General features: G+C 49.2%; 7 protein-coding genes across 7 annotated transcripts; 4 read left to right on the top strand and 3 right to left on the bottom strand.

Moving 5' to 3' along the window:
- Positions 1-7,648: 7,648 nt before the first annotated feature.
- RHO25_005744 (uncharacterized protein) lies at positions 7,649-8,017 on the top strand (the record flags this gene model as incomplete). Its single annotated transcript, XM_023596625.2, has 2 exons — positions 7,649-7,807; positions 7,865-8,017. The coding sequence occupies 2 exons, from the start codon at positions 7,649-7,651 to the stop codon at positions 8,015-8,017; spliced, it is 312 nt and encodes a 103-aa protein (XP_023452571.1).
- A 1,002-nt stretch (positions 8,018-9,019) lies between these two features.
- RHO25_005743 (uncharacterized protein) lies at positions 9,020-10,260 on the bottom strand (the record flags this gene model as incomplete). The annotated part of the gene is made up of 2 exons (XM_023596624.2): positions 9,020-9,040; positions 9,091-10,260. 2 exons carry the CDS (start codon positions 10,258-10,260, stop codon positions 9,020-9,022), a joined length of 1,191 nt encoding a protein of 396 aa, XP_023452572.1.
- A 789-nt stretch (positions 10,261-11,049) lies between these two features.
- Positions 11,050-11,936, bottom strand: RHO25_005742 (uncharacterized protein; the record flags this gene model as incomplete). The annotated part of the gene is made up of 2 exons (XM_023596623.2): positions 11,050-11,385; positions 11,439-11,936. The coding sequence occupies 2 exons, from the start codon at positions 11,934-11,936 to the stop codon at positions 11,050-11,052; spliced, it is 834 nt and encodes a 277-aa protein (XP_023451868.1).
- Positions 11,937-12,438: 502 nt separating this feature from the next.
- Positions 12,439-14,278, top strand: NPL4 (nuclear protein localization protein 4; the record flags this gene model as incomplete). The annotated part of the gene is made up of 2 exons (XM_023596622.2): positions 12,439-14,112; positions 14,168-14,278. 2 exons carry the CDS (start codon positions 12,439-12,441, stop codon positions 14,276-14,278), a joined length of 1,785 nt encoding a protein of 594 aa, XP_023451867.1.
- Positions 14,279-15,364: 1,086 nt separating this feature from the next.
- Positions 15,365-16,526, top strand: RHO25_005740 (uncharacterized protein; the record flags this gene model as incomplete). Its single annotated transcript, XM_023596621.2, has 2 exons — positions 15,365-16,168; positions 16,245-16,526. The coding sequence occupies 2 exons, from the start codon at positions 15,365-15,367 to the stop codon at positions 16,524-16,526; spliced, it is 1,086 nt and encodes a 361-aa protein (XP_023451874.2).
- Positions 16,527-16,711: 185 nt separating this feature from the next.
- On the bottom strand, positions 16,712-19,526 carry RHO25_005739 (uncharacterized protein; the record flags this gene model as incomplete). Its single annotated transcript, XM_023596620.1, has 3 exons — positions 16,712-17,571; positions 17,624-19,430; positions 19,482-19,526. 3 exons carry the CDS (start codon positions 19,524-19,526, stop codon positions 16,712-16,714), a joined length of 2,712 nt encoding a protein of 903 aa, XP_023451873.1.
- A 1,369-nt stretch (positions 19,527-20,895) lies between these two features.
- Positions 20,896-21,742, top strand: RHO25_005738 (uncharacterized protein; the record flags this gene model as incomplete). The annotated part of the gene is made up of 2 exons (XM_023596619.2): positions 20,896-21,033; positions 21,104-21,742. The coding sequence occupies 2 exons, from the start codon at positions 20,896-20,898 to the stop codon at positions 21,740-21,742; spliced, it is 777 nt and encodes a 258-aa protein (XP_023451876.1).

Genomic DNA, 21,742 nt, shown 5'->3' with positions numbered 1-21,742 from the left:
AGCGTTCTAAGTATAAGTTCTTCTAGAAAAAGATCGACTTCCTTAGATTCGTAGTAACTACTAGTAGCGTAGTAATAGACCTAAGTAGAGTAGCCGTAGTCGCCTTATAGCTAACTCTAACTACGCTAATAGAGGTTTAATTCTTCCTTAGATTCGCGAACTTCTACTATCGATTTATCTTCGGATATTCGAGAGTTATAGTACCTTTAATAGCGCTATTAAAGAGTATAAAGGATAGAAAGAAGCTAGAGCTAATTAAGTAGGAAGTAGCTAAGAAGTAGGCGTTCTATAAGCTAAAGAACCGATTTTAGACTATACCGCTACTAAGATACTTTAACTCTACGCTACGCCTACGAGTCGAAACCGACGCTTCCGACTTTATAGTAGCCGGTATCCTAAGCTAACTATTCGAAGCGGAATAGTATCTAATCGCCTTCTTCTTATAGAAGATAATTAACGCTAAATATAACTATAAGGTTTACGATAAGGAACTACTCGTAGTAGTTAAGGTATTTAAGGCATAGCGACTATACCTCGAAGGCGCTACGTATAAGGTTAAGGTACTTATTAATTACGCTAACCTTAAGGGATTTATAGGCGTTAAGTAGTTAATAGGTAGATAAGTAAAGTAGGCGATATTCCTCGCTTCCTTTAATTTTACTATTAGCTATCGAGCTAGTAAGCTTAACCTAGCCGATATGCTATCTAGACGTAGCGACTATATACGAGAGGCGAAGGAGATAAGTAACCTCCTACTATTACTATAGTAGAAACTCTAGATATAGAGTACTATACCTATAAGCGGCCTAGTTATTACCCGTATAAAAGCTACTTACTAGGCTTAGTTAGATACTCTAAAGGCGGTTACGGCGGTAGTTAAGAGCGGCGGAGTAGCGCTACCTAATAGTAGGTATATTACGGCGGCGGCTAACTATTCGGTTTGTCCGTTTAGCTTTGCTCTACTCTTACGAGTCGCTAGCGCTATTACTATATAAGAGTAGCCGTACGCTAACGTCTCGGATATAATTATTAGGTATGCCGCTATATTAGTATAGCTCGATCCGAAAGCGAAAGTACTATACGAGTAGGCCGAACGCGAAGGCGTAGCGAGCGAGAAATATACCGTTAAGAACGGCTATATATACCGGGAAGAGGCTCTATACCTACCGAACGACCTAGTATTATAGACGTAGGTAATCCGTATATACTACGACGATATCCTAGTAGGCTATTTTAGTAAGAACAAGACAGTAGAGTTAGTTAAGCGGAAGTACTAGTAGCCGGAGGTTAGTAACGACGTAAGGTAGTACGTCGAGTAGTATAGTAGCTATTAGAAGGCAAAAGCGAGGCGCTATCGCCTCTATAGCGAGATAGCTATACTCCCGCTACCTAACTATCCTTAGAAGGATTTATCTATAGACTTTATTATAGATCTTCTACCTAGTAAGTAGAACGGCCGTATCTTCGATACGATACTCGTAATCGTAGATCGTTACTTAAAGATAGTAACTTTCGTCCGAACGATAAAGCGCTATACTAGCGTAGAGCTTACGGATATCCTAATTAACGAGGTAATACGACTACGTAGCGTACTAGCTAGTATCGTAAGCGATAGAGGCTTAGTCTTTACTAGCTAGTTCTAGTTAGACTTCTACTACGAGACGTATATTAAACGTAGGCTAAGTACTATATTCTACCTATAGACTAATAGTTAAACCGAGCGCGCAAACTAGACGCTTAAGTAGTACCTACGTATCTATTACGGCGAGTAATAGGACGACTAGGCGTCTATTCTATCGTTAGCGGAATTCGCATATAATAATAGCGCGAATACTACGCTTAAGATATCGCTATTTCGAGTAGTATATAGGTTTAATCTAGACCTTTCTATAGAAACGCGTAAGAGAGACGTAGGCGAAGCTCGGGACGCGCTTCTTCGGAGAGAGGTACTAGTAGCGAAGGATACTATAGAGAGGTTAAAGTAGAACTACGAAGAGCTAACTAAGCGCTAGTAATAAGTAAGCGAATCTTAGGCTAAGTACTTTAATTAGAAGTACTAGCCGATAGAATTTAAGGTTAGCGACTTAGTCCTATTATCTATAAAGAACCTCCGGTTAAAGGTACTATCGAAGAAGCTAGTAGACAAATTCGCTAGACTATTTAAGGTTATTAACGTAGTCGGAAAGCAGGCGTACCGCCTAGCTCTACTAACCGGCTCGCGGATTTATAATATCTTCTACGTATCTCTCTTAGAACTCTAGCGAGGTAGCGATACGTAGGATACTAGCCTACTACTCGTAGACGAGTAAGGCGAATAGGAAGTCGAGAGGGTACTAGAAAGCCGCGTAGAGAAAGGCGTAAGGAAGTACCTAGTTCGATAGCGTAGGTAGCCGGAGGAATATAATACCTAGGAGCTAGTAGAATATATCGGGGATTACGAGGCACTTAACGTATTCGAGGCGTAACGCGAAACTAAGCAGCCTATACGTAAGGCGAAACCGCGGAAGAAATAGTAATACTAGTAGTTAGTAGAATAGCGGAAAATTCTAAGAATTCTAAATACTAAGTATCGCTAAGATACGAGAATTTAGAAAACTAAGACGTTATAAGAGGAGAGAAAGTATTTATTTATAGTACCCGTAGGTATAGCGTATACTACGCGTAATAGAAGTATATAGCCTAGGGCCGGCGAGACGTAAGAGTACTATAAGAGCCTAGTAGAAGGAGAGCGTAAGGCCCGTAGGCTACTCGCCGCCTACGACTATAGTATTATCCTCCTTCTTATCCTTCTTACTCTTCTTCTTATTATCCTCCTCGAGCTTAGAGAGCTCTCCCTCGTCCTAAGTAGACTAGCCGGAGTAGGCGGAGGCGACGGCGAGGTCTAAGGCGTAGCTAGAGGCGCTAAGTAGGCGGAGCTTCTATTATACGAATTAGTACTATATAGGATAAGTAAGCGACTAGTAGGATATAAGATATACCTCGTACTCTAGCTCGAATATACCGCGCTAGATAGCGAGGCCTATACTCGTCGCTACGAGCTCGTTAGCAGAGGGTATACTAGTAGCTAGCGCCTCGCTAGCCTTCTTCGGCGTAGAGAAGATACTAGCGGACTTACCCGAGTTGCTCTATAGGCGCTTAAGAGTAGCGGCGATAGCCTCGCCTATATTATTAAGGCGACGGCGGAGCTACTAGATACGTACGGCGCGCCTACTAGCTAGTAGTAGGCGGCGGTAGTAGCGCGCGCGCTGCGCCTACTTTATAAGGTCGGGATTAGTAATACGGATATACTTATAGTTAGACCTAGCGTAGCGAACGTAGTTTAGCTACTAGCCGAGCTTTATATAGCTATTATAGCGCGGCTCGACGGCTAGGTATAAGAAGTTAGTAGACTCGAAGTATACGATATATATACGAACCGCGCGACTTACGATCTACGAGGTATAGGAGGTAGCGCTAGTAGTCGTCGTCCTCTATCTTCGGTAGATCTTCTACCGTACGAGAGTTATAGTTAATAGCCGGAGCGGCGGGAGCGGCGGGAACTCTTCTTAGAGGTATAATTGCTTACGGGTCGCGTACGAGAGAAGTGCTAGATAGTTAAGTATATAGTACGAGTCGAATACGAAGAGCTTACTAAATATAGATAGTTAATAGAGAAAATACGCGAGAGGTATACGACGAATTTATAGTATACTAGCGCTTTATAGCGCGAGCGCCGATAGTACGTACCGTTAATAAGCCCGTTACTACGGAGGGTTACTATATAGCAACTAGCTACGAACTAAGGCTCGACTTAATATCTACGTACGTAAGAAGTAGTACGAACGTACTAGATACTATACTAAGATAACGGAGATATATAGTCTCCTCTACGAGCTAAGGTAGCTCTATTAGAGAGAGGAGATAGTTATAAGAGCTAGAGGTATATAGCTCGAGAGGCGTAGCTTATTAGGCGTTAAGGTATAACGGCTAGTACCGCTTATACTTAGCGTAGGATAAAAGTACGTAGAACGTATATAAACGAAGAGGTAAGAATTATTCTTAATATCTCTAGACGGAGAGTCTAGGGGCGCTTAATATATTACTATATTCTACTCTTATAGTTATCGCTATCTAGTTTAGCGCCGGTAACTCGCGCGTTATCTCCGGCGCCTTAGCTTTTTTCGCTCTAAACCGCTCCTTTACTATAGTTACTCTACGAATAGCCGGCTTATTACTATCTTTCCTAGAGTTCGGGTAGTTAGGACTTATATAGCTAACCTCGTTATATACGAAGTACGTAGGTTACTAACTCTTACTCTTACCTTTGCCTCTACGTTTACCCTTCGGCTTACTACTATAAGTATCGCGTTAGCTACTAGTCGAACTAGAGGCTCCTTTATAAGAAGCGTCGCTATCGGTACGCTTACGCTTAGCCTACTTATTCTCGGTATTACTATAATACGGCTTACGAGGTATCGCCTTCTTAGCTTACTCGAGGCGCCTTACTAGAGCGATAAGGTCGGTACGCTTATTAGGGACGGTATAGTTCTTAATAATATCCTTATATAGCAATAGCTTTAGTTTTATAAGGAACTAGCGTACTAGCTATACCTTAGTATAGTTACCTAACTAAGACTCTAGGTTACTAAGGTCTATTACGAACTATCGTACGCTCTAGCTCTTACTCTAGCGTATATTCTCGTACTCTATAGTTACGAGAAGTATATAGTTCGCTTAATCCTCGACGATATCGTATAGGAATTAATAGAACCGAGACTAGGTATATCCTATAGGTAGAACGCCTAGGTATTTATTATACTATATCTCTTACGCTTCGCCTACGAGGTATATAATACCCGTAATTACCTTCTAGTAATCCGTCGGAAACCTCTTTAGTATAGCTATAAAGTTTACTTTAAGAGTATAGATAAATTCGTATATCTCCTTTATAGTCTTACTCTTAAAGGGCTTAGGTATACGTAGCTTAATAGACTCGTATAAGCTATACTCGTCGCTTTCGGAACGTACGCTACTCGTATAACTTACGGACGCGTCGCCTTGCTAAGATATTAGCTATCCGAGGCCTAGCGCTATCGCGCTTAGCCGTACTAGCAATTTAATTATCTATACTTCTCTTAGTAAGCGTTCGTTCTTAGCCTTAAGAGTATAGATCTCTAGCTATTCGCGTAACGTATTATTTTTAGCTTAGAGGCGCCTACGTATTATATACGCGTTACTAGCGTCGTCGGCATTATCTATATCCTCGTCTTATTCCTCTTTAGCTTATACTATTCCGGATTCTAATATCTCTTCGATATAGCCTAGTAGCTATCTATCGTTCGGTACGTCGTCGTTACGATTAGTCCGCTAGGCGGATACGTTTCGCGTAAGTATAATAGGCCTTAATAGATCGCTACTCTCGATAAGGTAGAAGAATTATAATTATAAGAGTAGAATATAGTAATATATTAAGCGCCTCTAGACTCTCCGTCTAGAGATATTAAGAATAATTCTTGCCTCTTCGTTTATATACGTTCTATATACTTTTATCCTACGCTAAGTATAAGTAGTACTAGCCGTTATACCTTAACGCCTAATAAGCTATACCTCTCGAGCTATATACCTCTAGCTCTTATAATAATATAGTTTCTTAAGATATATTCGGTATCTAAGAGATACTAGATTATTAAGATATTCGTAGATAAGGTTATAAACCTTCTATTATAAGGATTATTACTATCCTTTAAACGCTAATTCGGACGCGAATACTTACCTTAATTAGCGCCCTATCTGCTATCGTAGTTTTAAGGCTTCTAATTATGTTTATACTAAATAGCAGGACGTAGTTTGATTAAGAAGCCGATTCTTACATGGCTTACAAGCCCTGTAAGGGGCCACTAAGTTTACAAGGTATATGTAAGCCGAGGTTTACATTGCTAGGTGCGGGTCACTGGATGCGCTGGACAAGCATTTTTGGTCATCATCACTCGCAATCTATCTCACTTCAGGCGGCAGCAACGTATCTCCGTCGACGTATGCTCGAGAAACCATTCAAGGAAGACGTGGCTCGTCTCTTTTTTTGCAGAAGCCCCTGAGTGCCAACAATCAAGCTCACCATTGTCCAACCGAAGAAAGGGCGGTGGAACGTGCGGCAGTGCTACAGGGCTAAACTCTGCGACCAGAATTCTTCGCTGCTCCGCGTCGGATCTGACGGCGAGTAGCGTAGGGTCGATAAGCACACGCGGAAAAGTTTTTCGAAGACAGGGTGGAGCATCAAGGACCACCTGCAGAGATTCCCGAGCTTAAGACATCAGGCGCTGCGACAAGTGGGCTCCATCGTATCCATTCGTCGTCTGTGACGGGACAGATACAGCACGTTCAAGTTGCACAGAGCCAAGTTCATGGGCCAAGCACTCGACCACCCAACTACTGCTCCGGCTGCCGAAGATAGGCGAGTCAGTCGGGAAGAGCTACGGTGAGGACGTCATGTAAAATTGGCAGCCAAAAGAGTCTTCCAGCGCCACCAAGACATCCGTGATCTGAATTAGTCTGCGCGGCTTCCGCCCATAGCGGTGGAAGTCACCTCAGTATCCACACAATGTTGCCGGTTTCGACTAGCGAGTGCCGACGACATGGAGTGGTACAGCACATCCTCAAACTTCGGTGACTGAATCGTCTTTGCAATGGAATCTGCACTCTCAGCAAAACTGTCCTCGTGGCTTCATGCTTTGACGGACTGGACCAGCCGCTAATCACCCAAGATTTCACTAAGCAGAACCTTTCTCCACCTGTGGTCTGAGCTTGTCACAAGTCTTGATGAACCAAGACATTCAAGCGTCCGCCGGACTCATCGAGCCTCCGCACCTTATGCACAAGACTGGAAGTCTGGGGAACTATAGTACAAGCGGACTGTTGCGAACTGTTTTTGCGAAGTACAACGGCGCAAACTACGCAATGGTCTGTAGATGTGACTTCCCTCGCCACCGGAAAAATTGAGGAAATGCCAGCGAGCAAGCTGCTCACAGCAAAAGATGCGGCCTGGTCGCTGCTAGTGCATAAGCATGTCTGACGGTCAAAGAGCCTTAGGGGAAGGGTCTTCACGTTCTTCCGGTAGGGACGTCACTAATCTCATTCGAACATCTGCACTATCGTCCGAACGGTCTAGGCAATAGTCCCTCAGTGTTTCGAATGTCTTATTCGTGGCCACTCATTCCCTGCAATAGACCATACTGGAACGCCCATTGCCCCTCACATATCAGCAACATGGTGCGGCTCTGGTCGATACGGTGCTACGCTGCGTCTCCGCCCGTCCACCGAACCCCTACCGAGCACCGAAATAACACACTTGCTCGTCTCCGTACAGCAAGAAAATGGTCGGGTCTCTCGTATCTGTCTTCGGTAGCGGTCCGGACAGTAGGGAGAAAGTTCAACGAACATCATGCTATCGGTTTAGTCTCAGAGCTTTGCCATCTCCGCCGTGTCCGGATATCCAGGCCTCGGACGTTCCACGCGGACAGGGAGAACAGTTGGAGATGTTCTCAAAGAACTTGCCATCTATAAAGGCTGCCCTTCCCACCGAAAGTAACCCATCAGCAACAATTCAGTTCAAGCAGCACAACAGACAACCAAGCTCCCCTTCAAAAAAATCCCCAGACCAACCACCATCAAAATGAAGACCACCATCATCCTCGCGCTCTCCGCCCTTTCCGGCTTCGCCCTCGCTGGCAAAGACCACTCCGAGCACAACTGCTGCTTCCGCAACGACCGCACCGGTGGCACATGGGCAACTCATCCAGATCTCACCAAGGCTGCTTGCGGCGACTTCCCTGTAAAACTTTCAAAGAATGCTCTCTACATAGTGTGACATCAGACTAACGTCTCCCAGCAAGGAACCTACGACAACGGTGTCTGCACCGAGAACATCAACATTCGCCGCATTGATGGCGATGCTTTCTTCGCTGCCTGCAAGTCTCACTCGGAAGATGTCCACATTGTTGACAAGAGCAACGTCGGAGCGGGTTACCGTGGAACTTGCTAGATGGTTGAACAGAAGTAATCGGAGGAGTACGTTTGAAGGATATAAAAGAGAGCATTGGTTGTTGGGGAGTTTCTGAGTGGCTGTTTGCGTCTCTACTGGTGACCGGTTTCGCGTGTCATTCAGTGCAACCTTCGGTAACCCTACAAATGGAAATCGAGGACTCAATGCGGTCAATTTCGCCCTCGACTCAAATTCCACGACTCTTTCTTCGCCGCTCCTCCTGCATATACGAATTGAGAGAGAGATTTGTGGGGTTCACTATTGTCTAGCAGGCGGCACAGTGGGATGGCAGTGTATAAAGCTCATAGCGCCGTTGCACGTTGGCTACCGGTATTGATTCTTGATCTCTTTCTATCGAATATTGAACGTCATGCGATTTGCAGGGACCAAGCGACAACAGTCTTTGATCTGACGATATCAACAAGAGAGCTTTTAAGCACGGGTCTCACACCCACTGCTCCGTCAATATGTGACTTCGCTTCATGAGTGCACGCTCAAGTCCGCCACGACGCACGTAATTCTCTCTCCCGAAGAGAGAAATTTGTGCAAGCAAGAACCTGAATTGATCATGATGAAATCAATCCGTTGGCAGTGTTTGCAGCCTACTTACAGTCTTGAAAGCTCCAATCAGCGTACTTCGTAGCCACTCCCAGCACGCCGAAAGCAGAGTCAGAGGTGTAGCTCGCGAGACAGATTGTGAGAGATGTGCTCGAGGAAGTCCGGAGACCACGATACTTTTGTGTGGTCCATGGAAACTGAAAAATTATGGTACAGGGCACTATCGAAGCCTAGAGCTGATCAAGAGCCGAGATGCAGCTGCAGCTCGAACCGATGCTTCAGCATTCGGTGTGTTTCTTTTTGATGTGGTGTAAAGGTAGCGTCGACCGAGTGTAGTAACGCATAAGTGGTGCAGAACGTCGTGCGTAATCTCTTCATTGCATAACAGCTCTGCAAACATCTCGTTCCCGATACCAAGTGGTGATGAAGCGGCCCGCTGCTCGTTCAGCATCGAGTACTTACGTGCTGACAGTTGTCAGATGAGCATTCACAACTTCACGCCGGGGGTTACTTACATGAGCCAGCGCCATAGAACCACCTTCCACGGTTTGACAGTTGCAGTCCCCTGAGAGACGTAGCACGCCTGGCTCCCAAAGGTCGGGAAAGTTGAGCACAGCCATGACGACAGACTCGCCTTGCAGCTTCATTGCTTTTCGTCTACCTTGGACGAATGCGACATGCTTGTCCAAAGCAGCTATCGACTTTGTGCAAAGTGTGCCATCTTCCAAGCTCACATCAGACGAAAGTCCTGTTTCGGGCGAGAAGCGAAAGGTGACGGTCGCGAATACGCCCCAACCATCCAACTTGCCGACGCACGTGCGGATTCGAAAGGCTCTCAGGTACTTCATGCAGTCTCGAACATCGAGACGCGACCAGTTCGAAATCGCCTTGAGCACTCCTTTGGGCGACCAATCCCGTTTGCGCTCATAAATATGGTAGAGCCCCGGATGGGCGAAAGTCGCTTGTTGGTAGAAGATCGGTCTGACCTCCTTGCGAGTCGCTCTGTTGACGGAACAGATCGATAGGTTCGGCTCATCCTCGTCGATAGTTAAGCCATTGTCGATAGCAAGAACGTAGATTCGTTGTCTGATCTCTGGTGTCAAGCGGAGGAATGGGAACGGCTTCACGAGGGCCGATAGAGACTTGAAGAAGCTTGCGATGTCGCCTTTGGCAGTATCTGGTATGCGTGGGAGCAGAAGTCGGGAAATCCAGCGGCACATGTACTGTATATCCGAAGCTTCGTTGACAACTTTCTCCTTGGGGACCTTAGCTGCCACGAAAGTGGACATCTTCGGGCGTGGTGGGTTTCGCAGTGGGATTCGTGCCTCCTCCATCACGCAAGCAACGCGTTTCAGAGGGTCAAATACCGCTGCCTGGGTGAAGGCATCGAGCCGCGCTTCGAGCTTTGCAGCATGATCCTTGAGCTTCGTAATGTGGCCCTTGAGCCTCGATACTTCTAGTTGGTTGCAATGGAGAGCGGCATCGCGCATCGCTTCTTGGATTTTGTCGTCGGACTCCATGAGCGCCATTAATTGTTCATTGTCCATTTGCGGGTGCGTTGGGGGTAGATCGGCTGGCTCTAAGCCATTGCGTGCGCGGAGCGTGACACGCATGCATGTCTTCCACGCCTCAAAGTCACTGCCTTCGTAGAGGAAGCCGAATTCAGTGAGGACGCCCACGGACATTGTGTCGGTCCACTCTGGTATGCCGGCGATGGCAGCGGACACGGAGCGCTGTTGCGAGGATGTCCGCCAGGAGAGGCTGTCGTCTTGTGTGTTGTTGTGAAGCTGATCTCTGTTTTCCGAGCTGTTCCAGGATGTCGGCGCGCGTCAGCTCGCGCGCGCATCCAGCGGCGTGGACCGTCAACGCAAACAAAACCTACGTGAAATGAAGGCCATCCATCCCGCAGAACCAGAAGGAGATACCGGAGTAGCCGCATCCATCTTTCCCTTGCATTAGCGGTTCGCACCAGGTCTCGCTTTCCACAGCGCTTCAGTGTACTTTGCACCTCCTGATGATGAGACCATGTCCAGTGGCGCTTCCCTTCACTTTTTGTTTATCTGCTCGATAGCGGCACGAGAACACCATTAGATTGGGTTAGAATGTCAGCGACAACATCTCCGCACTTCACGGGCTGCCAAACAGGAACCGCACTAAGAGTGATGCTGTCGAATCTGGTCGCAGACGCTTCATATTAGCGCCTGACCGTCCATTTCCCCTCGTTCTGCTCTATCGCTAACCAAAAAGCAAGCCACAACGCCACGCTGATGGATAAATAAGCAGAAAACTGAGCGAACTATGGCTAGTAATGAGTTCTCCTCTGGCGCCGTGAAACATGATCTCATGAGCTTTTGACCCTTTCTGCTGCAAGAGATGTGCGACCTGTGATGGGAAAGCTCGCTGTCGAACATCGGAAACGTACTCGTCGTATCTGGAAAGGCGCTATGGTGTCAGGTCGCAAGGAGCGAGGAACTCTACTTCTTGCCGCCCTTCTTCCCTCGAAGGCTGCCCTGAGCGCTGTCGGGACCGCCAGCTTCGACCATGACGGGCGCGTCTTCGTCACTGCTTCCTTGTTGTGCCTGGACCTTTGCGATTGCAGCCTGTGTGGCCTTTGCAGCCGCAGTCTCCTCTTCATCCAGCTCCTTCATGAAGTTTGCCTGAATTCCTGTTCTCCTCTTCTCCCACCAAGCCTTCTCTGCTTCCGTCGTTGCCTGCAACTCAGCGATGCGTTCCTTGATGATGCGATTCTGGTTGATCTCGTTGGCTGATTGGAAGATGATTTGTCCCCAGTTTTGTGCGAATGCGTTGGCCTACATCAGAGTTAGCCTTCTCGACATCTTACGTGAGGTGTTGCTATTTTTACCTCGTTCACCACATCCTTGACCTCTTCCTCCATCTCCTTCTCAGCACGCAAGTACCTCTGCCATAGTTCGTCTCCGACGCTTCCTCGTTGCAGCAGTGTTTGCAGAGCAGGCTTGCTCGTCCTCAATTGCACGATCCTCTGAATGTCTTCCACAGCGCGGGCCAGCAAGGCAGCCTTCAACACGTTATCCGGCACTTGTTTCAACTTCTTCTCATCCTCCGCTGCGTTTTCGCTTGGGTCCATATGTAGTAATGAGAGGTACAAGTCCCGTGCCTTGTGCGGTGGAAACCATGATTCGAGAGCGGCGGCCTTTGCTATTTGACGTTTGCGGTATAGTGAGGAGAATGTGGAGAGGGAGCCGACGAGGATCGTGATGTAGAGAATAGGCCATAGCAGTCCTATCCAGAAGTTCCCGGGCGCAGGAGGCGTGAACTCGGTGTGTGTGCCATTGAAGGTGCCGTTGTTCGTGGAATTGAAGGTCGAGTTGGCATCGGCCATGATTAATGCAAGCGCTCAGTGCGCGGACTGTCGTTTTCGGGTCGCTGATATGTTCTCTGTACTTGATCGAAAAGTTGAGGTGAAGGAGTGTGTTGCAGTTGAAGAGAATTGGAAGTGCCGGTCGTCACAAGTGGCTCTTTCAGCGTGACCAGGTGGCTCTTTCCCAGAAGTCGGACATTTGGATCCCTGCATGAATTCGGCTCAGAGATCCGAAGCTGCAATGGGACTAGCGCGAATTGGTGACATAGCTTCCTGCCGCTCAGGCACATGCAACTGCTGTTTCCTACTCGTAATCATCGCCGCCTGCCACAGTCACTAACTTCTGTTCACGCGTCCCGCCACCTTCACTTGTCGTCGACACATGGCTCCAGCACATATTATACAATAGCCCTTCTCTCTCCGCGCTCGGCACCTCCTCCATCCACCTCATCATCGATTCGACATCAACCGCCGACGCTCGTCTCGCGAAGCACGCAACATACCAGCACACACCACCTCCATCATGATACTCCGCTTCCAGTCCCGCGATGGCAACTTTCGCCTCAATGTCCAGCCTGACCAAGACATCGCCTCCATCCTTCCCGAGGTCCTCGCCAAGTTGCCAAAGACTGCGGTGCCTTCCTCGATACAAATCTCGCCCAAACCACATGGAGGAGAAATGCGGCCGTTGGAGAAGATGAAGGGCGTGACGTTCAGCCGAATAGGACTCGTCGAGAACGGCACCATGATCTATCTCTCCTTCGACGACGAGGTGGCTGCGACATCGAACGGTCATCACGCTGCTGCTAGCAAACTGAGCGGGAAAGAGGTGACGCAGAAAGAGCTCGAATCTGTTGCAATCAATGTGGCACCGGCACTTATCAAGAATCCATGGGAGACAGTCAAGCAGTCAGAGCTCGACGATCGATTAGACAAGCTGGATGGAAAGATTCATCGAAAAAAGGATCCGAAGATGTGCAGACACAACGCTCACGGCATGTGCGATTACTGTCAACCCGTGGAGCCGTACGACAAGGGATATCTGGAAGAGAATAAGATCAAGCACATGTCATTCCACGCATACCTTCGACAGAAGAACCAGGGCAAGAACAAACCCGAGTCGGGCAGTTCGTATATGCCGCCGCTGTCAGAACCATACTTTCGCGTAAACCCGAATTGCCCGTCAGGCCACAAGCCTTTTCCTGCAGGCATCTGCAGCAAATGTCAGCCTTCCGCCATTTCGTTGCAACCACAACCCTACCGCATGGTGGACCACGTCGAGTTCCAGGACTTTGCGATCGTCAATCGATTCCTAGATTTCTGGAGAAGAGGCGGCGCACAGCGAATCGGTTTCATGTATGGACGATACGAGCAGTACGACATGGTGCCACTTGGCACAAAGGCCGTCGTGGAGGCCATCTACGAACCGCCGCAGATTGATGAGCCGGACGGCGTGACCATGGCAGAGTGGGAGAACGAGGAGGCCATTGACAAGCTTGCAGAGCTCAGCGGGCTCCAGCGAGTCGGCGTGATCTTCACTGACCTTCTAGCCCCACCCAATCCGGATCAGGGCACAGCAGTGTGCAAGCGACACGCGGATTCCTATTTCCTCTCCTCTCTCGAAGTGTGCTTTGCTGCGCGATACCAGGCGAAGTATCCTCGGCCTTCGAAGTGGAGCGAAACAGGCAAATTCGGCAGCAATTTCGTGACGTGCGTAATCTCGGGTGACACCGATGGACAGATCGGAATCTCCGCCTACATGGCCTCGAATGATGCCGTCGAAATGGAGCGAGCACAGATCATCGAGCCTTCTGCCGACCCTGCGGTCATGCTTGTCCAGGACGAAGAGGAGGTCGACCGGCTCGGGCAGCAGCGCTATATCCCCGAGGTGTTCTATCGCAAGATCAACGAGTACGGTGCGAACGTGCAGGAGAATGCGAAGCCCTCATTTCCCGTGGAGTATCTCTTTGTGACATTGACCCATGGATTCCCGGATGACCCTACGCCACTGTTCGCGACGAATGAGTTTACAATAGAGAATCGAGACGCCTTGGGTGAGCTGCAAGAGCCTAGAGATCTGCAGAAACAGCTCAAGGCGGGAGCGAACAGAGTTGCGCTCGATACGCCGCAGGGTGTGGTAGTTGTTTCCGACTTCCATGCCTTGACCTACATTCTCAGTCTCGGCATTCTCAGCGAGGTAAGCAATCACAATTCATTTGACATGTGGGACATCACTGACTCATTCACAACAGGACGAAATGAAACTGCTCTGCCAGGTCGCCATTAAGAAAGACGCCGCGCTCGGTGCCACACTTATGCACACTCCAGGTTGGGCGACCCTCCAGACGATCCTGCAGATGTAGAATTGTTATGCACTTGCACCTCCCTTGCACTTGTATAACTATCTGCCCATACTCGCATCCATCGTCGCCAAGATCATTGGTATCTTGGATAGTACTAATCTTCTTCTTCTGGATCTAGGCTGGCTCACTCTACTGGCCATCTTGGACGAACACGGCGTAAGACCTGCAAAGAGGGGCACAGTTGCAGACTTCTCATCTGAATTGAGCAAGAAGATTAAGGGTATGAGCATGAATGGAAGACGGCTATGAACGAGAGTATGACGCACCTGCGAGACGCTATCTTGCAGCTCTTGTACATTTTGAATCGGCGGACATGAGCTACGATGTGCACGAGGTATGGCTGCACGATGAGGCTCGCTGCCTCGAAAGAGAGGTTCTCCCTTGCTAAATAGAAGCTAAATGGGAAAGGAACTCGCTCATGAATACTGCTGTTCTCCTGGGCTGGAATACTGCGGAGTGTTTGATCCCAACAGAGTTGAAGTCTGATTGGTCGATAATCCTTCCTGATGCATCGTCATGGCGCAGGTTCGTACCTCAATCCTTCCGTGTGCTTGCGCATCCTCCTCAAGCCGGTAACCTTGATACGCACTGCCAATCTTCTTGTTGGGTTAATGGTCACGCATGGCCGATGTGGATTTATGCCATAAGTCAATACGCAGCAATGTGAGGACCAGATCATGCTGAACAAAGTGTAGTAAATAGGCATGTCCAAGGACCCACATCGCCGTTTCAAGGCACCAAGGCCGAACTTCTTCGAGTGGCACAGCCTCCCAGCGACTACTGCTTTGTAGGCTGAGCCCTGCCTAGTATATGCACGAATCCTTCACAGCGTTATACGAATCACTTCAAGTCACAAGCTTTCATTTGCACTCTTCGTTGTGCAGTTCCGCGGATACTTCGGCAACCACAGTCACATTACCTGCACAGGTCCTGCCATCTTGCTTTCCACCTTCTCTTCTGTACTCATGATACTGGGTACAGCTCGCGACATCCATCACAAGATCGGCACCGCAGACCAACTTCGCAATGCCCAAGTCTCGTCTACTCCCGTCTGTAGCGCAGACAATAGTCTTTTCTCTCTCAACGATGATCATCTCTCATCATCTCTGGAAGAACGCAGGCGACTATGTCACAAAAAGCGAAGTCTTCCAAGACTGGAAGGTCGCTGCCGAGAAGATGGAAAATAACTCAAAGTCCACATCCTCTTCCGCCAAACCTGTGGCAAACTTGACGGGACAGTACGAAGTAAATGTGAAAAATTACGACAAGGATGGGGAACTAATTGACACGTACAATTATACAATGGGCAAGAATGAAGGAAATAAGACTGAGACGAAGGCCATCGAGGAATCTGTCAACGTAACAGTCGAAGACACGGGCAAAACGAACCAAACGACAACAAAGAACGAGAATCCGCACGAACATCAGAAGCCCTTCTACAGCCACAAACTACCTCTCAACTTTCTCTACCTCCTCCTAATCACACCACTACTCTACCTCTGGCAAATCCAACTCGAGCGAACATTTCCCGGGAGGCTGAAAGCTGCAGACATAATCGCCAAACAATCCCATCACAGAAATTCGTCTTCCGCTTCCTCGTCCTCAGCATCTTTACTTCAAAACCAGGATCCCGCTGGTTTCGACGACATCGGCGAAGACGATTCTACTCGCGAAGAAGCCATTGTGCAGAAATGGATCGAACAAGGGAAAGTCAAACGTCAATCGCTGAACTGGCTGAACACTTTGACGAAATGGGTTCTCGAAATGACAGTCGCATCGCTTTGTCAAGTCTTTCTTGACGCGGCGTGGGATGATCTTGTTGTTCATGGAGCTTGGAAGAAATTGTGGATTTTTGGAGGGAAGGGGTGGATTGGCTGGTGGATAACACTTGTGAGTGTCTCCTTTCCCTTCTTTCAGACTGTTTATTCGTTCTTGAAAACTATGACTAGTTCTAATACTCTGCTAGGAAGTCCTACTTCGATACCTCTGGTCCTTCGTCGGCCTGCGACCGCTTGCAACATTAGTTTCTTTCGTCGTGATTCCGGCTCATCAGCGAATTGTGTTTGTGGCTGGAGTCGATCTGGTCTGTGCGACATTCTTGGGATTGGTTGTCAAGGCATTTCTGCCTTGGGTGGAAGGAATGCAGCTTGTAAAAGATTTGGTGGGGAATATGACGGAGACGGCGAATTCGGGTGGAACTGAGTTCTCGAAGATAGGAAGAGGTCCTGCTGGTGGTGAAGAGATGTGAATGATCGCGAAAGGCAGGACACAGTCCACACGGACGACCGAGAAAAGCTGAAGATCTTTCGACGAAGAGATGAGCATAAAGGCATTGATAAAGTATAGCCCACCTCACTACAGTGCTGAAGATCTGGTGGGCTTGATATACATTATATACCTTACGGCAATATCTCATCCGCTCTCACGAGTCTACTAGTACAGCGGCTCATCCTTCCAGATTGGCGCCTGCTTTGCATCGTCCTGATTCCACTCAATCCTGCCCTTGTCGTTGAACACTGCACCCTCATCCGTCATCTCATACCCTTCGCCACCTTGTCCCTCTCTAGTCAGAGCGATCTCCTGCTTCGACAATCCATACTTATCTCTCGCGATCCAAATGATAGGACAAGGAGAGATGATGGCAGGATGGAGATATGCCTCGTGGTGTTCTTGAGGAGTGTAAGGTCGAACAGGCTCGCTGAGATTGGGGGAGACTTGAGCGAGGGCAGTGCGTGCTGCATCGTCTGGGGAGGCGAGGAAGTAGGCTTTGATGGGGCCCAAGAGGCTGGTATCCTGCTTTGCGGCCGGGACAGGGTTGTGAGCTGGGTTCTCGTATTCGTTCTTTGCGGCAAGAGGTTGGCCGTTGGTTGCATCAATGGATCCGTGGACCTTCTCAATGTCGCTCGCATCGTCGTGACCGATCTCACCTGCGGCTGCAGGAGCAGATGGGTTGATGGAGTCTTCCGGCATTTCGGCTTCCATCTTATTGATGGAGCGGCGGAGCCAAATGTGCCAGGCGATTGTAGCAGCAAGGAACACGACCATGAGGACGAGTGGGCCGATTGCCTGGTTTGTTGAGGCTATGCCGATTGCGAAAAGTCCAATCAGACACACCTCAGAGAGGTAGATGCCTGTAGTGAGTTGCTGCAAAGCGCGAGCATACGAAGCGCCACGGGTGGAGGCATTGGTGCCCAGAGTGAACAGGACGTTGTATCGGAATGCGAGGTAAAGCAGAAAGAAGCCCACAGTCGCGAACCCCAGGACGAGTGGGGCGATGCCCGAGTATGCGAGTGCTGGTATATAGTGTCAGTGACTGTAGTTCGTAAGCTCAAGTATTGCACATACCGATGACTCCCAAATTTGTGAATTTGGGATAAAGCGATCCCCATCCCAGGCCAGCCAAGTTGACATAGCGATTGTACATCTTTCTTGGGGTCTTGTCCAGGATTTTGCCTAGAATGATCGCGAACAGCAACGGCACAACGTTCAAGAATTGCATTGCAGCTGTCATGAGTCCAAACAAGATGAAATAGCTGATGTAGAAATTGGACGCCCGGGGCAGATTGGTCGCGAGAAGCGCCGGTGCTGAAGTCGGTTCCGAGACAATTTGTCCTGCAACTGACGCCGCGCCTGAGGAGAAGGTCGTAACCAAGAAAACTTGGATGACTTGGAATGGGAAGTACCAGCTTTGCACCTTCATCTGTGCAGATCCTTGCGTTGGCTCGAACTGCTTCGCAATGATGTTGCAGATGATTGGCACGAGCAACATCAGGATGGACAGCAAAAGCACCGGCAGGAGACCAGTGACGACGCCGAGAATGACGGGAGGAATGTCATTGATGAAGCTCAAGAATGGGACCTGCTCAGTGAGGTTGTTGATGTTCGAGATGGCACCAATTACTGCAACTGGGATGGTCCAGAAAATGCACAAGAACCAGATAAAGGCTGTCCCGGCGGCGTTGAAAGCCTTGACCTTCCAGAACGGCTTGATGATGTTCTTCCAGATCACATCTTGAGGAGGAGGGCCAAGCTCCTTTGGTGTCATCTTGATCTGTTTCTTGACCTTCTCTTTCTTGCTAACATTGGTGGATTGTAGCAGTGCAGCGTGAGCGGCTTGGACGGATTCGAACTCCACAAAGCAAGCACCTTGGGGCTGCGAGGTATCGGTGCGAAGTCTGTTCTGCTCAGCAGCGATCTCAGGAACAGAGCGATGTAGTTCGGCACGAGCCCAGTCAATTGTATCGACTTTCTTGCCGAGAGGAAGAACCTTGAGTTTCGGCAGGCGATGCTGGGGACGATCTTTCTGCTCAACTTGAAGACGAACACCTTGCTCAGGATCAGTACGCGTCTGAGCCTTGCCCTTCTTCTCTGCCTTTGTTTCGCGCTTGATGTAGTTCTTGATCATCTTGATCTCCCCGGACTCGAGCTTGCCGGCGGCCTTGTCCCGATCTTCGACCTTTTGCGCAAGTTCTTCTGGAACGTTGACGAGCCACACTTTCTTGACGCCAGCAAACTCTGATCTGATGTGTTCCTCATTTCGAGCTTCCTCTGGGACGTTTACAAAGAGGAGTGTTCTGGTCGAGATGCGGGTTCGTTCGTTGGGAGAGAGGAAATATCGTTGCCGCAGCCTGACGAAGAACTTCGATTCGCGTGTGATCAAGAACATGACCCAGGCGAGGAAGAGCCACGATACGAACACTTGCGCGTAGTATCGAGGACCAGGAACGATATTGCTGAAGGACAGGATCTCCAGGCCCGAGATGCCTGGTGCGCCTCCTGTTGCGTTGACTGGGAACAGGATAGGCATTGTGATGCAGCAGCCAACGAGACACATCAGTGTCAGCATCTTGAAGAAGCGAAGCCATAGATAATTGTCCAGCGACGCAGCCCCGAGCACGAACTCATCAGTCAGCTTGTTGTACTGCTGACGCCATCCTAGGACACCGTCTGTCTGTTGAGGCGAGCGCTGCCAGTTTCGCAAAGACCCGAGGAATGTACGCGGTTGATAGACGCGCGAGTAGCGCTTGCGGAACAGCAGGAAAGCCACGAAGATGGCTGTCGAGATCAGGAGCACAGGAACCAGAGTCGAGACTAATCCGGAGAGCGAGGAGGAGCCACCGCCCGCGTTGGAGCCCGTATTGTCTGCGCTATTCTGTAGGGTTCTTGTCAGTAGGCATTGGGCTGGTAGGGCAAAGAAACATACCTGTCGGCGGAAAACATGCATCTCTGCATGCTGAAGGGCCTCCATGCTGCCCTCAAGGATGATGGCAGTCAGCGGTTCGCAGCAAAATCACGTCTCACCAACAAAGAAAGAACTGGGCAACGACCAGGAAACATACTTGTACCTACACGCTTCGCGACTCCCGCGCGATCTAGCTGCAATCACTTCAACCGACGTCGAATCACGTCCAGAAACAGGAATCACGCGTACCAAACGCACTCATTGCAGCAATTTGCTGGCCATCCTGTTTGCTTGTTTTGAACTCAATCTTAGCTTGGCAACGTAATTGTGGCTTGTCAAAGTGATCTACCGTGTGCTAGCGCATGACGATCGGTCGTCATCTTGGGTTCTGCTCGACGCGTGCAGTTTAGAGGCCTATAAGCCCGTTGGAGTCTCCGTCGATGGCATGCCGTCAATAATATAAGCTGCAACATTGTGCAGATTGCGGTGTTCAGAGAGGCATGGCTGACAGTCCATGTCTTCACTTCTCCAGGTCGCAGGAGAGGAGGATAATCGAACATGTCGTGAGCTTCTCTCATCATGGTCTTTTGTCTGATGTGCGATGTGGCACATTGCACGATTTGTAATAGGTGCGAGGTGGACGAAAGAGGTCAAGAGAGTGACGCCTGAAACCTGTTCTCGAAATGCCAAGGAAGGAAACAACGTCCGGATTGAGACGCAAATTGCCTGAGGCACCTTGAAGCTCACCTCATCACTTTCCTCCACGGTCTGACTCTTCAATTCTCATCTTCCATCACGATTCCCGCCACACAACTTCGTTCGAACAACACAAACGCACGAATTGAACAAGCGAAACATGCTTAGTATGATAAACGTGCCTAATACGTCGGAGAGTTTCCCCAATTAGCACCAGCCGCTTGGCAATTTGCCATTAGGCAGGACGGATTAACAGGAAAAACTATGGCACCTTACCGTGGTGCCATGAATCCGCCGAATACCACAACATCTCAAGGCCTCGATTCTGCACAACAAGCTTGAAAACATTTGCCAAAGCTTGGGAAATGCTTACCCCGTGGCTTTGTTCCCATCACCAAACAGATTTCTGAATTTACCGATCTTGGCATATTTCGGGCGTGCCGACTTCTCTATTGCTTTGCATCTATCCGAAAGCAAGACCGGTACGTTGGTCTTTCCCACTACAATCGCACGTGCAATACCCACCATGGCCGTGCACGCCCAGATCCAGCACGAGGCCACGAGATTCGCCGAGACACCGTATGGGAGCGATTGATGTCACAACACAGGAAGTATAAGAAGGTTCGATGAGAGCAGCACTGTTCCAAGAGGCAGAATCAGTTCGCATCATCTTTTCTTTCTTGTTTCTTTTTGCTAAACCCAGTCTGCTGGTCAGACAGCTCTTCTTTCATTGTAAAACATGCATTTCTCTTCCCTGATCACTGGAGCTGTGCTCCTCCTCAGCACAGCAGTGTCTGCTGCACCTGCTGCTGCTCCCGCCGACCTTTCTGCTCGCAATGCCGATGCCGAGCCTTACATTTCGACCCCGGGAGATCTTGTAAGTAAAACGATATCTTGCTGCCACTCGCCAGCAATACTGAGGGCGTTCGGGCTAACGCTCTGTGAAGTTGAATTTCTTCGACGAGCATGTTGACGAGGAGAAGCGTGATGTCGAGGATGGTCCTTTCTACATCGTCGATAAGCGTGACCCAGTGGCGCCAGGACCCGCTGGACAGAAACTCGAGAGAATCATCACCGGCCCCTTGAAGTTGTTCGGTAAGGTCGCCAAGTTGTTTGGCGGCAGAAGGGGACGTGGCGAGGAGAAGCGTGAAGCTCGTGGCCGCGGCCCATCCATGGGTGCTGGCCTCAACAAGTTGATGAAGCCCATTGGCTGGTTGGAGAAGATCGTCAGCAAGATTCCTGGTGTCGGCCGTGGCGAGGAAAAGCGTGAAGCCCGTGGCCGTGGACCATCAATGGGCGCTGGACTCAATAAGCTGATGAAGCCTATCGGCTGGTTGGAGAAAATCGTCAGCAAGATCCCAGGCGTTGGCCGTGGCGAGGAGAAGCGCGAAGCCCGTGGTCGCGGCCCATCTATGAACGCAGGCATTGGCAAGCTCTTCAAGCCCATCGAGTGGCTCGGCAAGATCGTCAGCAAGATTCCTGGTGTCGGTCGTGGCGAGAAGCGCGACGTGGAATTCGTTCCAGTCTTGGTCTCTGAGAAGGCCGCCTCCGTTGACGAGAAGCGCGCTGTCTCGTTTCAGGCTTAA

Source organism: Cercospora beticola, chromosome 4 (assembly GCF_033473495.1).
Source record: "Cercospora beticola chromosome 4, complete sequence".
NCBI classification, from domain to species: Eukaryota; Fungi; Ascomycota; class Dothideomycetes; order Mycosphaerellales; family Mycosphaerellaceae; genus Cercospora; species Cercospora beticola.
This window is presented reverse-complemented; position numbering and strand designations above follow the sequence as displayed.